The sequence below is a fragment of the Macadamia integrifolia genome, chromosome 8 (genome assembly GCF_013358625.1).
Source record: "Macadamia integrifolia cultivar HAES 741 chromosome 8, SCU_Mint_v3, whole genome shotgun sequence".
Lineage (NCBI taxonomy): Eukaryota > Viridiplantae > Streptophyta > Magnoliopsida > Proteales > Proteaceae > Macadamia > Macadamia integrifolia.
The window spans coordinates 23,626,043-23,643,958 of record NC_056564.1 but is presented as its reverse complement, the minus strand read 5'-3'; the positions used below and the strand labels follow the sequence as shown (position 1 = coordinate 23,643,958).

At 36.7% G+C, this 17,916-nt stretch overlaps 2 protein-coding genes and 1 non-coding gene across 3 annotated transcripts; all 3 read left to right on the top strand.

The window, feature by feature from the left end:
- Positions 1-1,453: 1,453 nt before the first annotated feature.
- Positions 1,454-2,804, top strand: LOC122086123 (auxin-responsive protein SAUR36-like). The gene has a single exon (XM_042654832.1). It carries the CDS (start codon positions 2,130-2,132, stop codon positions 2,637-2,639), a length of 510 nt encoding a protein of 169 aa, XP_042510766.1. The 5' UTR covers positions 1,454-2,129; the 3' UTR covers positions 2,640-2,804.
- A 2,791-nt stretch (positions 2,805-5,595) lies between these two features.
- Positions 5,596-5,669, top strand: TRNAI-AAU. Its single transcript has one exon. It is a non-coding gene; the product is annotated as a tRNA-Ile (tRNA).
- Positions 5,670-14,462: 8,793 nt separating this feature from the next.
- Positions 14,463-17,062, top strand: LOC122086301 (plasmodesmata-located protein 8-like). Its single transcript, XM_042655058.1, has 3 exons — positions 14,463-15,305; positions 16,505-16,615; positions 16,737-17,062. Exons 1-3 carry the CDS (start codon positions 14,543-14,545, stop codon positions 16,739-16,741), a joined length of 879 nt encoding a protein of 292 aa, XP_042510992.1. The 5' UTR covers positions 14,463-14,542; the 3' UTR covers positions 16,742-17,062.
- The last annotated feature ends 854 nt before the right edge of the window (positions 17,063-17,916 follow it).

Genomic DNA, 17,916 nt, shown 5'->3' with positions numbered 1-17,916 from the left:
TTTGAGGTAACTGGGATCATGGCTTTACGCTTTCCACAAAAGTAAGTACCAAAACATTCTTACCTCAGATTGGATCACTCCAACTGAGTACGCGAATACACCGCACACCGCACACCGCACACCGCACACCGCACACCACCAATAAAAAAACCCACACGCTACAAGTACAAGCCTCACGTCATAGGGTCGTACGGGTTCCGTGCAGAATCGTTCAAGTTCCGGCCAGCCTATTCTGACTACACATCTTCCACTACGATGTAAATTTATGGTCCTCCTCATGTACACACTGAGGACAGTCTACATGCAGAATTTAAGATCATTCTAATATCATCTTGGGTCCCATAGCGCTCGCTCATCGGATGGCCAGTCTCAGATTAAGCCTTGTGTATGGAAACAACGACATTATACATTTGTTGCATTTACGTAAGGTGAGGAGTAAGTAGGCATGACGAAATCGTGAAGTTAGCATCATAACATTACTCGACATGACGTTTCTATTTAATTAACTAATGGGTATTCTTCCATTTCCAGCCAAACGTCTATGTTTTGGCATTTTCTCTCAGTAGTAGGTAGTGACAAATGGCATCGCAATGGTCCCTTGACCGTCTTGTCTCGTGGAGGGTCGTTATGAATTGAATTCCAAAACAGAAACGGAATACCATTGAAATTCATCCGTTCATCCATTTGATGCAGTGGCATTTCCGTAGTTTTTGTAAAGATTGCAAGCTCATCGTAACCGTCCCAAGTGAATGTGGAATTACGGATACATCGGAAAAACGGAAGGAGCTCATTTCATTGTGTGGGTCCCACTTTTTTAAACAATAAAAAAAGAAGGCACTAGATCACCGATGGGACGGGGGACGCAGGGCGGGGGTTAGGTTAATGGTGTACGGAAGTCATCTGTTTAGATAATTTCCGCACTGTGCACGTGTTAGACTTTGGTGTTAATGCCACGTGTATGAAGATCCTGCAACAACATCAGAAATTCAGCTCTTTGGGGCTTTGGTTTCAATGGTACGGCCCAAGTGCTCATCGACTCAATCTCAGGCATACGGAGAATCTCAAGGGAATCTCCACGTGGGCATGACTCAGTACCTGTTGCTTAGATTTTTTTTTTTTTCAGATAACTAAAAGCAAGTGTTAATAATTCTACTCTGCTTTGTAATAAGAGCACTATATTAATGTCTTCCCCCATTTTGTTGGCCAAAATGGGCGGTTAGGATTTACATATTAAGGCCCATCGGACAGTTACAATTAAATGGGAACAAGAAAGATTGCACAGATACCGATTCCAATACAGAAGGGTAATAACAGTCTAGTGCAATATAAGAGGCGAAGGAGGGTACTAGGTACTAGGTAGTAGTGTGTTACAGTTTCTGGGACGGAACGACCCTAACGAAGCTTTTCATCTTTCAAGGTGGGCCTGGTGTCGGATTCGGGACCAGACCACTCCCTGATGTCAAAAACATCCCATGATCTGTATCGAGATTTACTCCATCACCATTAAATGACTCTGTTTTTACCGATGAAAAGGGTAAACCTCAGCACTCGCAAGTCGCAACGAATCATCTCAACTTTCTCTCGTCACCGTTCACTTTCTCTTCTCTATTTAACTTCTGCACCAGTTCTGTTATCACAGTCCTTCCTAGCCGACCCTTCGTCTCACCCTCTCTCTCTCTCTCTCTCTCTCTCTCTCTCTATTAAAATCCCTGAATTTTCTTTGCTTTCATCTCATTTTATTGACTTTCAAATCCCATTACAGAAGGGACTGGTATCCTCAATCAGAGTAACCTGACCCTTCGGTTTTAACCATCACCACCACCAGAAAATAGTCGGAGAGACACAGGAGAATAGGGAGGGGAGCAATCTGCAACGACGATCCTGTGTTCACTCGATTGATGTTGTTTCCCTTTTTCTCTGGCAGACTCAAAGTTTTCTAGTGCTTTTGATAACAGATATCCCAACTTCCCTCTCCGAAGGTTGCCTAACTCTGTTTCGCCTCACCATGTCAATCGCAGATCCGTGGCCCTTCTCTTAACCAAAAAATTCCGCTTTCTCTCTTTCGGACCGTTGAATTGTTAGTTCTTATCATCAATATATATATATATATATATAGAATACTAGAAAGCATGAGGAAAACACAGGGTTTCAAGCTGGGACGCAAGCTCCTGACGGTCTTCAAATGGGCCCTGAAACGAAAACGGAAGCGAGGTGGCTACAGGGCTTTACAACATCCACCATCTCAAAGCAGCAAGAGCAAGACGATATCGAAACTCTGCGACTGGGGCCGTAATCTAAAGCGAGGAGCCAAGGGACTCTGTTCTGGGAAGTCCGGGTGGCGGTACGCGCGACTAGGGCGGGAGCAATCGGACGCGAAGCCAGCTACTGCGGTGCCGAAAGGACACTTGGCGGTGTATGTAGGGGAGAAGGATGGGTATCCACATCGGGTCTTGGTGCCAGTGTTCTACTTCAACCATCCTCTGTTCGCGGAGTTGTTGAGAGAAGCAGAGGAAGAGTTTGGGTTTCAACATCCAGGTGGGATTACCATCCCTTGCCGGATTTCAGATTTTGAGAGCGTGCAAACGAGGATCGCCGCCGGCGAGAGCTTCCGGAAACAGGCATTGAAATATCGCATTTAATGTGTTGATTTTGACCATAAAAGAATTCAGTGGATCATAAAAGCAGTATATTTGTTTTTTTTTTTGCTTTCCCTGTTTTCTTCTGGGATTTTTACAGGGACATGTAATTACAGTGTTTTGGCTTTTAGCTTTAGATGTGGAAATGAAAGAGTTTTTTGTTTGTTATTTTTCTTTCTTCCTTTATGGGTGGTACATCTCGATTCTTGATATCTTTCATGGCGGTGGTGGTGGTCGTTATTGCGTGATAGCTTTTCCCGGTGGTGGATTGTGGAATCTATAGCTCGGCTGCTGCCTCATGAGTCATGAATGGGAAAGATTTTGGAATAGAAGAGTAGGGTCCACGCAAGATGCTCTTCGAACACGTGTCAAAATGATAGAATTGATAATTAGGATGTTAAAATGATAGAATTGATAATTAGGGGGCAAAAGGACACCAGTGGAATTATCGGCCTCTAAAAGGTTGAATGTGCGAATTGTGCGTTCAAATGTTATAACTTATAACTGCTGCCTCACCCTTCAATTTAATGGCATCCTACATAACTATATTTTATCTATTTTTATTTTCTTATTGTGCTGGTGGCCTCTACCAATGAAAGGGTGGCATTGGAAAGGTAGGGCTGCCCAAGTGGGGCGGGCTGGGATCCTCTGTGGTGCAAGATGGCATCTAGCATGCATTTGATCAATACCCAGAATTGCCTTAGGCTATTTGCAGTTGTCTTGGACTTCATGCTTGAGTGTTTCCAACAATTAGATGCACCAGATGCCCGATTGCACCATAGATAAATTTAGTCCAAGTGGGGTAGGAGAGAGATACACAGACTCCCCCTCCTTTATGGAGTTATGACAGTTACCCAATGCCTACGATCACATGTGATGTGCAACCATTGAGGTCATTCCTCCTTTAGTATAATGCACGTCATTCCTCCTTTGGTACAATGCATAGTCTTTTCTTTGATGGTGAAATAAAAATTAGGAGGATAATTTTCTGCTTGGGAATGCGACTACTGATCAACGTAGGTGTCAATAAAAACTCTCATGCATGAAAGCAAATTTCATAAGGGATAGGCGATTTCACATGAGCATGCATTTGGTGGCAGGAACCATATTCTCAAGCAAGCACTTTCTTTCTAAAAATTATTTCTTTTTAATTTGAGTAATATCAAATTTTATTAGGGGTCGTTGCTTAGAGCAATGGCAAAGGGCTCTTTCCGCCAGCAATGGGTAATGGTCTTTTTTTTTTTTTTATATCAAATTTTATTGAAAAATAATTAATTATACAATGAAAATGAATATTATGACCTGAATCAATTTTTACTGGATTAAAAAATCAAACAGGGAAATCGGGTGTACAATAGTTAAAGTCAATCCCAATTTGCGTGGAAGTTATGAAAATTATGGAAATCTTTTTACTAGTTGCAAATGGGACCTCTTCAGACGTTTTACTGCCCATGGTCCATACACTCTTCTCTCTAGGATGTCAATAGGTAACTTAGAATCTGGGGAATCTAATCTAATAGCTAACTTCAGAATATTATATGCTTAAGGACCTTTGTAAATGGCAAGCAAATCCATGCACACAATTGACCTATCAGTTCTAGTTGCAATATAAGCAAATATGGGAGCCCTTCAAAAATCAGGCTCTCCCCATCAGGGGTTCTATTCTTAAAAAAGGTTCCAACACATTCTAACCTTAGGTTAGGAGGCAAATCTCAAGAAAAAATTTGGCTATAATGCCCACCAGTGAGGTTAGGACTCAGAAGATGGTATTGGGTAGTCAAGGGGCCCCATGGGAGATGGGGGTGGTGCAAGCCATGCACAGATGCACATTTATGTGGATTTGATTATTATTATTATTTGGTAGAAAGATTTGATTGATTGATGAAAAGCTCGAGCATGCTCTTAAATGAACAACGCCAAACTGCCAAGCACAACGTAGGAGTGCAAGAACAAACTTGTTTATATGATTCCATCTTGTAATTTATACTTGTATAGAAAATTTCAACCCCATCCAATCTAACGCATGGATCAGGAATCTCATTCCCTTTTTATTTTTATATGATTTGATATTTTAATATGAAATAATGACAGTACAATATAAGAGGTAACTTCACACATGAAATTTGATAATACATTTGTAAAAAATTCTGATGATAATTAAAAAAAATTTTAAAAAAATATTATACAATTTAGATCTAATTCTCTTTTATTAAAAAAAAAATTCCAAATTTTCTCCATTATACATTGCATAGATATTGCAGTCACATCAAAATTTATAAATTCCAAAAAAAAAAAAAAAAGGGAAAAGGAAAACCAACAATTACTTCAACTGAGGCTAAGAAATGAGAAAATAATCAGAAATTTTTGTAAATATTCATTCATTGAGCTACTCCAAAAACAAAGATTTTATTAATTTATTTAAAACATGTTCATGTGATAAATGTTTTTTTCAGATATTTGAAAAAAAAAAATCTTCCTTGAATAAATTGGAAAAGGTCTAAAAATGTAAACATGAAGTTTCAAAGTGCGTGTTATTTGATAATTCAGAGATGAAGCCAATTAATTAAGTTGTAATTGACCAATCCATACGACAAGTAGAGATTTTTTGGGGGGTAGAATGGGCTCTGGTTTGTTGAAATGTTAACGTCAATATTGCAGTCAACCTTCCTAAACCAGACTTTAATTAGTCCACCCCTATGAACATTCATGGGCCACACTATATTTATAAGAAAAATGAGGTTGGTTGCTTATGGATTGACAGAATGGATACATTGGTTTCCTAAATACCCGACCCAATCCTTACCGGCCAAGATTATAACCATTTGATCAATAAATCAAAGAATACACATGTTGTACGGACTTCTTCTTCTTCTTCTTTTTTAAATGTTATATGGACATTCGCTTCTAAAATAAGTGTACATATAAGTTTCCAATATTATTTAGTTTTTTTCTTAAAATTGGCCTATTAGCTCAGTTGGTTAGAGCGTCGTGCTAATAACGCGAAGGTCGCAGGTTCAAGACTTGCATGGGCCATTTTTATTTATTTTTGGACTTGAGAGTAGTAGAATTTTTTCGTGTGTGTTCGAGTTTTCTGTTGTGCTTTCGAATGCATTAAACCATATTTAGTGAGTCGATTATTTTATCTTGGGGTTTTCTGGTGTGCTTTTGAATCGCGTGAGTGGAGCCAAGCTAAATACATATATATGTAATCTCTCTCTCTCTCTCTCTCTCTCTCTCTCTCTCTCTCTCTCTCTCTCTCTCTGTTATTGTGTTTTGAGAAATCCTTCTCTATAACATGTTTGGTTTTATTGCTCTATGAAGTTCCTCCTCTGTTTTGTCTGAATGTAATGTGTGTTGGGTTTTTTGTTGTGCTTTTGAATCGCATAAGCAGAGCCGAGCTGAGCTGAATACCTATATATGTAATGTGTCTGGTTTTCTCTCTCTTTTATTGTGTTCTGAGAAATCCTTCTGTATAACATGTCTGGTTTTATTGCTCTGTTAAGTTCCTCCTCTATTTTGCCCGGATGCATTAAACCATACTTAGTGAGTCTATCTTTTCTCTCCCAAATGATCGTTTGTGTACAGTCATATTGTGATCCGTGGTTATTTTATCTTGGAAGTAAAACACAAGTAACACTCTTTATAAGGGGCATTTCAGACCTTAAGAAGAATATCTACTTCTGAAATACATCCCAACTGTATTAGTCTTTTAATTCTCAACATCGGTACTATTTTCTAACAGCAATAAGCATCACTTGGGAATTCACTCTTGTTTCTTTCTCTCCATGGTTTTATTTCCCCAACCCAACCCAACCCTTCCCTTGGTTTTCTTTGTATGTGTCTTTGTTCTCTTTTATCTTTGTTTAGAAGCCTTGGCCTTCGCCTCATTGGTCACAAGAGGGGAGATGAATCTCACAAATATAATACAGTGTAAAAGGAAACCAAAAGGAAGAAAAGAACCGTTCAAACTTTGATATTAGGTAGCTATAATAACCAATCTTCACCTATCTAAGTTTCTATTGGTCTTCAAAAGCATCCATCAATCCTTCCCCACTTCATTTTCTGTGTCTCAGCAAAGTCCAAAAGTTATCACTATCAGTCGTTTCCAAGCTCTCGAGTTTCCTCTCCGCCTCCTTCACCTCCACCTCCTGATGAATAACGAAGATAAAGCCATGGAACAGTCTAGATAAGTCCTTGTCGGCTGTCTGGACAAAATTATTTGAAAAATAGAATAATGGATTTCAATTACATAAAAACTTCTTATCTTTAGTGGTGGTTGTCTTTAATTAGATAGCGATCTCTTCGTTTTCTCATTTTCATTAATTTGTTTCCATGTAAACAGGAAAAATTAAGGGAAAAATTTTAAATATAAGATTTTATAATATTTGTTTTAATGTAAATAAAAAAATTTTAATAAAAAATAATATACATTTTCATGAACAATAAAAAACTTTACAATAAAAGAAATAGGGCCTTCATAGTCAAGATCACAAGGGAAGTCTGAACAAATGTCTTCAAATATATATATATATATATATATATAACTAGATTAGGTATACCAATATCATATGGGGATATGCACCATACAAGTTTAATTAATCACCATATTTTTATTGCTCATGGATTTCATTGACTCACATTTTACCAACTTGAAGATTTAGGAATTTGAGGCATACATCACTTGTGGAGAGAGAAAGAGAGACAGAGACAGAGAGAGATTACTTCCAGGATTTTTTCTTTTTTTCCTTTCAATAAATTACTTCCACAAGTTTAAGTTTTGAACTTGGTTAATAGTGCTTTTATAAACATATAATTAATGTGAATTGATGTTTTCTACGCGGCCTTTTCAATAAATTTATTTCCACAAGTTTGAGTTTTGAAATTGATTGATAGTACTTTTCAACAAACCTATAAAACAATGTAAAATGGTCATGAAATTTCAATTAGGTCAACTGGTCAAGCAAACCACTGGATGGATACTTTAAATATCTTTAGTTTTTTTACTCCACTTTTTTTTCCTCAAAAATTAATTGTAGATGTAAACTAAAAAGGACCGCTACCACTATAAATTTGTTGCAATTAAGAAATCTTATGTACCATCTTAGTCTCCTATTTAAATGTGAGCCTAAAAAATATATATACTTCTTATTTTTAAAACTTTAAGGTTCACATTGTAATTATTTGGATGGAGGGTTGTAGAGTTCGTAGACCTTTAAGTTGGCAGTGCTAATAATTCTCCAAACAAAATTTTACTAAAGCTGACTTTGCATCCAACTCCACATCTCAATGCCTAATACCACCTTTGTAAAATGAAGAGATAAAAAGAAAAGAAAAGAGAAAAACTAGAAGATTTTCCAATCACATCTTAAGGGAATTACGCGACGTGTTTAATTCTACTAACATCTTTCTGGTACACCAAAATCATATATAATATATCTTCTATCTTCTTAATGTCGATGTTTGTTGCAATATCTCATTTTGTTCTTGTAAGGATTTCTCTAAAATACAAATTTACACACACACAAAAGAATAATAAAAAGATTAAAAAATAAAAATAATCTGTGGATGAATAAAGATATGGAACACAATCAAACCAAATAATGTCCCTAAGGAAACCAAACCCAAATGAAGCAAGCCAATGATCTAAGCTAACAATAGACAAGTGAGGAAAAAGAGAACTGACGAAGAAAAGCTTCCAACTTTAAGCAAAGTACTTCTAATCCATCTAGCTCTAATTTTGTTTCCATCTTCTTGTTTGTGGAACCCTTTAGAATAACAGTCTCAATCCATATCCATATATATACAAGTGGCCAGTGGCCATATCTGCTTTTTATGATGGATGATTTGTAAAAAATGAATGGTGTATATCCATAACGAATAAAGTGAATTACTTGTTCTCTTTTGCTTCCTTTATTTTTTTCCTCTCTCTCTCTCTCTCTCTCTCTCTCTCTCTCTCTCTCTCTCTCTCTCTCTTTTAATCTGATTTTGGCTTCTCTCTAATCAAAATTCTATGTACGATGAGATCTGTAGGTACGGATTAGCTTTCAAAATCGCTTACTTTTGGGCCTGAATTAATATGTTTTAACTTCTCACATTTCTTGTTAATCAACTTTTAGTAAAAGAAATGGGCCACATTTACACACTCCAATGGTTCGCCACTTATAATAAAATTAGGGTAATTTACAATGCCACCCCCTGGAGAATGTTAGTATTATAAGAACACCCCCTTTTTTTCATCAAATTACACTCAGACCCCTACCATCAGTCACTGTTATGAAATATATCTTATTTACTGATGTCAGCTATTATATTTTTTTTAAATACCAAAATGCCCTTACTAAATATGAAGTACCTAAAATACCCATCTAATAACTCCCCATCTCCATCTCCATCCCCATCCCCATCCCCATCCCCATCCCCATCACCATCACCAACCTATCTTAACCTTCAACACTAAAACTTCTTTTGATCAATTTGGGATTTATTTTAGTAACAGAGACTAAAGAGAACCGTGAAGAATGCTTATCTTCGTTTGCGACTCCGGAAATATAATCCTTAGCCTGAATTTCGAATATTCCGGTGCTAAATACGCCGGTGAAAATACTTCTAAACTTAAATCTGTAGGAAAATCAACCCCAGTGAAGTTCAAAAAACACATGACCTCTCCTGTATCCCATCTCCCAACTCTCTCTTTTTTTTAATCTGCATAAAGAGAAAAGAAGGAAGAGGAAGGAAGGAAAAAGTTAAGAAATTCAAAAGCAATTTCTTCCTAAAGGTTGTCGTTTCTTTTGTTCCGTTTCTTCCTGTTTCTGTGGGAAATGATATTGGAATTCTTTCTGTCTTCTTATGTTTCTATGTTTTTCTGCAAAGGATTATCCCAATTGTAGATTCCCCCATCTCAAGGAAAGTGTAAAATTTCATATTTTTCTTTCTTTCAAATCAATCTTTTTGTTTTCCCCTTTCGAATTTTGAATTATTCTTGTTTCCATGTGTTCGCTTCATTGGGTGAATGATTCTACCAAGCTCTAATGGATTCAGAATCTCTGATTAATTCCCTGTCAATTCTCTCGGTGGATTTGGTGTTGTAGACTTGTAATGATCCAGAACCTGCGAATCTTCATCTTTTCCCAAGCATTATGGTAAGATTCTTGTATTCATTTTCTAAATTTGAACAAACTAGGACTGTATCATTGGACAAAGGTGAAGGTGAGGACGGAAGGTCCGAAGAGGATGAAACTATTTTAGTTAAAGGTACAATAGTCATTTCAACTCTTCACTTAACACCGACTGATGGCAAGGGGTCTGAGTCTAATTTGGTGAAAGAAAAAGGGCGTTCCTATAATATTGACATTCTCCAAGAGGTGGTGTTGTAAATTACCCATAAAATTAATGGTTCTAATTAGTTAATTTTCCTTTTGGAATATGTATGATCATCTTATCCATAGATACATGCACACCACACACTCAAAAGGGAAAAAAAAAATTTTGCTTTCGCATGAAAAATGTAAATATATAAGAAAAATGGATATATCTGAAGAGACAAATAGATTGATTAAAGTTGAAGAAAGACTTAATCTCATTCATTACCGAAGTTTAACAAAACAATGAAAGGGGTTCCATACTTTTTCATTACCTAGCAAAAACTGTTCTTATTCACCTGTTTTTATTAACAAATTAGGCTGATGAGCCTAATTTTTAAACATCACTTTCTTGATAACGACATGTGTTCACTATCAAGCTCTCTTCCACGCACCTCTTGACATCTACAAATCTATCAAGAGTATTATTTTAATTCTTTCTTTGCGTGCCAATTATTATTATTATTATTGAATTTGAAGTGTGAAGAAATAACTTATTTTTTTTATTTTTTTATATTTAGTTTTGTGAACTTGAAAGAAAAAATTTAAATAATGATATTCTCAAAACCTACAATGACAAGAGCCTCATGCACTTGGTATCCCTTAACCTAAAAAAAAAATTATTATTATTATTAAGATTTTAATATTTAATTTTCTTCCTAAAAGGCACTGGTGAAGTAGGGAAGAAAAACTTATTAGTATATTAAATTTAAGTGGGCCAAAATAGGTTGGGACAGTTCATCTTCCACGTAAACCCAAAGCCACATCAATGCAAAATGACTTCACTGGGCTGGGTCATGAAACATGACAAAGACTCCCACCACTGTAGGGTCTATAGAGGGTCATAATTTACGCAATCTTATTTCTACTTTCTTGAGAGAATAATTTTGACATAAATCTATGATCACTTAATCGCAATTGAACAATCTTATTATTACGCTGAGGATCACCCTCTCATATGTGCAATGAAAACAAATAATACAAATCGGCTATCTCTAGATACCGTTGGCTTGTAAAGGTTATGACATTTACTGTTGACATGAGTTTATATGGTATAACTTGGCAAAATATTGTATGATCCCCATGGGCCCATGTGGAACGGTAATGTAGCTGGTTTGAAATATGGACAGACAGGGAAGAAAGGGGTGTCAAACGAACCGGTTCGGGTAATCAAGATGGTTCCTTGCCAATTCAGATCTCAAGCGGTCGAATCTCAGAAATGAGTAACCGATTTCAAACTAAGATCCGGTCCAGTTTGACAATGGAATGGTCCAGTGCTGGTTCTTAACAGTAGTGCCTCTTCGGCTATTCCTCAGTCCAAAGCTCAAGCCTGAAAACAATATGAACTTTGAATCTCATTATTTTATTCCTCAATCTTCATAAGGAATAACAATTAATAACATAATATTTAGTTTTCCATTGTAATTGCATCACAACCTTTATATGAATTATAACTATTAAATATTAACTATCCCTAAATAAGTAAATATGCATCTTAAACGAATTCTAATGATCCCGTATTTACTCAGATTCTTAAGTTCCATTTCTAATCAATTCTTTATTGGTTTTTTGGTTTGGATCTGTAAGGAGACCCATCCCAAAACTACCTACTCAATTACTTGGATTTCTCTAGTAATAACCAACAATTTCTTTTCAACTATTTTTCAAAATTTTAACATTTTTAATGTATTTTGAAAGAATTAAATACCATGTGACCAACCTTATTGTTGCCAAAAGTTGACAAGTGATCCCTCTGCCAAATTTGGCCCTTCCAATTCTAGCAGGTAGAAGACACTAGGCCCGTAGAAGTAGGCTTTTTTTGGTGAACACGGAGAAAGAGTTTTAAGGATTGCTATCTGATTGTATGACCTCCACGCCAGCACCTGAACCAATAAAAGAGTATGCATAAGTATCCATGCAAAGGAGGAAGGGCATCATTTTATGGCCCCCTCTCGTAGGGGAGCACGACCGAGTAGTGATCCGTTTTCGATAACTATGATGGGGATTTCGGATCCATATCTTTTACGAACAAAGGTAATCAGGCTGGGTCTTGAAGCTGGAAAAAGATGAGCCCAGCCCATACTGTAACTTTTGCTGCTTGGACTGGATCAGGCCAACTAACTCAATGAAGGGCCCAGTTACTTTCCCTAATTTGTGGAGATAATAAAAGATGTGAGAAGAAGTAAATATGGACAAAGGTTTCCTTGTGGATCTAACGAGAGAAGGATAGGGAGAACCCAATTATTCGACACTGGGATGATGCCTATCCAAGAATGTAGAATATATTCCCCCATTAGCAAAAATTGAACAATTCTCATTCTTGTCAAACGCATCTTATAAATAAAGACCACTACCAAAAAAAAAATTCACTTAAGGGTATCCAGTATCGGTTCAGTCCAGGTTCGCATTTTTTTTTTCCATCATATTTTCGTTTGGTCCACTTTCAAACCAATAAAGATTCCACAATTGGTTTCTTTTAACGGTCTCTTATTGGTATATTATCGATCCTGTATCAATATTTCAAATATAAAAAATGCAAAAGGAACAAGGAAAAAAAAATTTCAATTTTATGAGTGTTCCTTTATTTTCTATTGTTTTTTTTTTTTTCTAGATTTTGGATTAAACAGTCAGTTTTGGTTAATCCGGTTGGTTTTGGTTTTTTCTGATTTCTAAAAATAAAAAAACAATATCGATCCAATAAGCATTCAGTCCAATCAATTTGGACGGTTCAACTGGTCTGTCTCTAGACCTCTGCTTTTAAGTTCATGGTGAGTATTTCTCAGGAATGGACCATGAAATATAAAGTAAAACTTTTGGAAAAGATCATTTGTATGTGCATACGGGAATTGTAGGATTGAACGGCCAAGATGGAAGCGTCAGTGGCCCATCAGATCGATACCTTACCTTGGGAATCATCATTGACCCAAAGTCCATTACATGCTCTGCGTTTGCGTTTGCGTTTGCGTTTCTGTGAAGCTGATAGGACGTTGCATGATGTGAATCTTTTTACCACGTCGACTCTGTCAAATTCTGGGCCCTAAGATAACTATGGAACGGTCAGATCAAAAGAACATGTGGACCCGCATGAATGTACCTCCTCAGTTTTTTTTTTTTGGGTGTAAAAATAGCCCATTTCTTTATTGACAAGGCTTCAAATTTTCTACCGGAAATCCAAGAGATTCAGGTTCCTCTCCCTGCAGGAAACTATTCCATCCCCTCATTTCACACCGTCCATGAGTTGGGTTCTGCAGGAAGGGGATCCGGACCTAGTCCAAGAAACTGATTACCCCTTTCAACCAAATAAAAAATTAGAAGGAAAAAATAATATAGAAAATTTGGATATGGTTTCTCTATATGGTGGGTGAGGAAGGAGTCCATGTTCACTCTCATCTGTACCATTGCATTAGGGGCATTTTTCAACTTCTTTAATAAGATATATGAATGTAACGATGATCCAAAAATCCAATCACATGGTCATATCACCATTTGGAAAGAGATTTCTTTACTTGACAACCAGAGAAATACTTAATCCAGGGTGAAAGGAAAACCACCATTGGAATACCATTGTATCATAACCAATGTTTGAAGTGCCAAACCACCTCTTGAATTCTCATCCAAGTTCTTCATTGTGGATCAAGGAAAACTTTATCCCAAAACAAAACCTAGTTGTTCTTCTCTTTATTGATCCATATTGTTTTTCAAGAAAGTTTATTTGTAGGAAGTTTAACAGTCTTCATAATTCTATTCAATCACATACTGTGTCAATTTGTTTTGAGAGAAAGATCTATAAGCTAGCCAATGCGTCAATCTCAAAATAATGGTATTAATGATGAGCGAATGGGATTGTGTGAGAAGAAATATATTTTGAGTGTACATTCATTGCAGCGAGTGATAAGGTGCTATGAGCATCAAATGGCGCACTCCTAAGGACTTTAGCTGCCCGATACTCATTGCACCAGTGCAGCAGTTGCAGACAATGTCCACACATATATTTTAGCACGAGCAGCCTCCAAGTGGATTGCAGACCATTTGCTTGTGGCTTTGGTTGGATAAAAATAGTCTGCAATTCCTTATCCATGCAATACCGTGCAATACCCCCTTCAGATGGTGACACGTGGATAAAGTGATTTGAACGGCTCAGATTAATCCTATATTGATCCAACTTTAACTCACTGGTTTGGAGTTGGATCAATATAGGATTAATCTGAACCATTCAAACCACTTTGTCCACGCGTCACCCTTTCAAGGGGGTATTATATAGAATTGTACAAGATTAGAATTGCAGACGATTTTTATCCGCTTTGGTTGGACCAAATGGACCAAAATCAGGTATAGAACACTGGCACTCTAGGGGAAGCAAGACCACCAAATGGCTAGTGGTAGGGACACAAGTGAGCTATTCACTTCAAAGTGAAGGCCCCTCCACAAGTCAAAAGATGAAAAAGCACAAAACGCAGCAAGCATCAAGCATCAAGCCCATCTCCTAAACAAACAAAAAACAAACCGAAAGGAAGACAAAATTTTAAAACACACAATCGAAGATCAAAGATGTGGAGGAAGAGAAACCTTCAACTTCAACATCCTTACTTCCACAAGACCTTTTCATTAGCTCTGAATCTCTCTTCTCTCTTAATTCTTCTCTCTTCCTTCAGTGCCCACCAAGTCAAGGCTTATATCTTCATCTATGGAGGTTGCTCTCAAGAGAAATACCAACCCAACTCACCCTTTGAGGCCAACCTCAACTCTCTATTATCATCTATTACTAGTTCAGGTTCTCAATCTGATTTCAACAGCTTTGCCATCGGAAACGGCACTTCCACTTCTCCGGACACCGCAGCCTATGGTCTTTACCAGTGCAGAGGTGATTTCAAGACAACAGAATGTGCTTCTTGTACCCTCAACGCTGTAAGCCAGATCAGTCTACTCTGTCCTTACTGCAGAGGAGCTAGTTTACAATTAGATGGGTGTTTTGTAAGATATGAGAGCTTTGATTTTTTAGGGAAGCTAGACACCAACCTTATGTTCAAGAAGTGTAGTCGAAGTACCACCAATGATCCTGAATTCTTTAGGCGTAGGGATGATGTTCTTGCAGACTTGCAGACTGCAACAGGTTTCAGAGTTACTACTTTGGGGTTAGTGGAAGGTATAGCTCAGTGTTTGGGGGATTTGAGCTCTACAGATTGCTCATCTTGTCTCTCTGAAGCTGTTTCTAAGCTGAAGAATGTTTGTGGAGCAGCAGCAGCTTCTGAGGTTTACTTGGCAAAATGTTATGCTAAGTATTGGGCTTCTGGTTATTATGATTCATCCTCAGGTGCAATTCATTTTACCCTTTCTTTTTTTCTTTCTTTTTTTCACCTATGAATTTTATTCTCTTTATTTTTAATATCTTTTAGGTCTGAAATATTTTAGAAATCTCAACATCTAGAATGCCCTTACAGAGAACTTGAACACTAAGAAATCACTGTAGATATTCAAAAGAAGCACTTGAAACCCAATGTATCTTACTAGGGGAGGATATCCTCATCACTGGCAGTCATTCCAATAAAGAAAGCTATAGGCCATAAGGGAGGGAGCCCACTTGAAAGTTGAAAGGTTCCCCAAGCGTCCAACCACTATTGAGTTCCTTTATCCATGAAGTTAAGGCATATTTGTATTGAGGAATTCGAATTCTTCAATATGTTGGGACCCACAACCCCTTTGTACACGCCTGAGAGTCTCTTCACCTATTGATTTCGATTTTTGTGATGGTATCATAGTGGGTTTTTATCGTATTCACCTATCTGCAGTACATACTCTCACATTTGAGAGTCCCTCCATCTACCACTGCAAACTTTTGGAATGAAAGACGTTAAAATTTGAGCATAATACTAAAGTTGACCAGGCCGAATCAGGTTTGCATACAAGATTGTTCTTGTAAGACTGTGGTTCTGGCATTTAGAATCCATTCAATGTAGAGAATTAGACTATTTTTGGTAGTCAAGAGAAGAAAAGAAATGAAATGGAAAGAAAAAAGATAAGAAAAGAATAGAAAAAAAAATGATATGGTAAGAAAATAAAACAATATATGTGTGTTTGGTTACAATTAGAAAAGAGAAAAAAATAAAAGAAAAGTTTTTTGTATTTTCCCATGATTTATTGTGTTTTTGGTAAGATTTTCTTTTTCTCCAAAAAAAAAAAATCACCATTTTCATAGTGGGTTTTGAAATTCAAAAAATAAATCTTCTCTAGGTTCAGAAAAAGCCAAGCACAAAGAGAATTTCTTAAACCAAAATGTACTTTTTGCTTTTCTTTTCTTGACTACCAAACAGTCTTAATGAATTTCAAATGTCAGGAACAGAAACATACCAGAACACGCATATGTGAACAGAGAATCATACATGCATTAGTGAGGAGGAACATGGACTAATGGGCAAGATTTTGTGGGTATTTTTCTTCAGAGAAGAGTACTAATTCCAAAATATGCTTTTTTGCTTTTGTTGTTTGGGACTTTGGGGTTATTGTACTCTTCAGATACCTCCGGTGAAGACCAAGTTGGCAAGTCAGTAGCCATAATCGCAGGGTCCTTGGCTGGTCTAGCCATTGTTGTGGTTTTTCTCTCCTTTATGCGAAAAGTAATGGGTGGTCAGTTCCCTTCCCGACCTTCTCACCCCTTTTCTTTTCCTCTCAAAACCTTCTTTAATCCCTCATCTGTACACAGTAGATAGTAACTGATTACCTTCCATATATGCTTTTCTATATACAGACTAAAAGAATATGATGATGGGATCGATAAAGACGGTGACCCGACAGCACTGTGGTGTACCTGTGGCCCTACAACTTCTAGGGTTCATGTTCTTCTTCCTTACAAAATTGTCTTCTTTTTGCCAAATTCTAATCTTTTCTAGTTAATTGTTTAGTATAATATGGTAGTGCACCCAACAACAGAAAAGGTGATAATTATGGCTTATCACTGATCATAAAGTAACTCTCTTACCGCCCATTCCCTTTCGAAAGGGCTTCAATAAGCTCAAATATTCTTCGTTCATGCCATTTTGCTTTGGAAAAATAATATCCATCTTTTCATGTCTAGTAGCTATATATTATTCTTAACTTTCCTTTAGAACAACTCTTTCTCATTTTAAGAGAGAGACCAAAGTTAACTTTATTTCCATGCCTAGGATGGATTGTCGATACAGATTAATAATGATCTTCTCAGTGGGGAAGACCGACCGACCTGCCTCCCTTTATTTATAGCAAGTGGTAGTAAATGACTGATAATATGTCCACTTGTTTGTTAGGTTATTCACTGGTGATTTTTCTCATTTTTCTCCTCCCTTGCAACCTCTCAATACACAGAAATAGCGGAAAAAGCTATTCACGTTTTCAAAAACAAAAAAAGATTTTTTGATGTTTGATAAACCTGTTTCTCAAAACATTTTTTGCAAACATAATGTCACTAAAATACCCAATAGTATCATCGGATGCCCAAAAAGGAAAAAAAGTTTGATTGCCTCTTTTTAGGTCTAAATAATTGAGAGATTTATCAAACATAACAGTTCTTTTCTTCCCTCAAATTCATTTCTAAAAACGACGAAACAAGTCCGACTTGTTTCGTCAAAATCGTTTCTAGAATTATTAACTTGTTTCGTCAAAGTCATTTCTAGAATTGTAAACAATCATAAATTTTGATTTATGTTTCTAAAAACAAGTGAAACAAAACAACTTTATCAAACTCTATTTCTGGGAATAAGAAAACGTAGAAACGAAACATCATCAAACGATGCCTAAGTTTCTCAAGAAACATCAAAAAACATAAATAATAATAATACAAAATTTTATTGGAACATTACCCATATCATCACTTGACGAGACATTTTTCAAATGCTCTTTCCCCTTTTGTCAATCTTATCTCCATTCCCTACACAAGTTATCAATAATCGCTA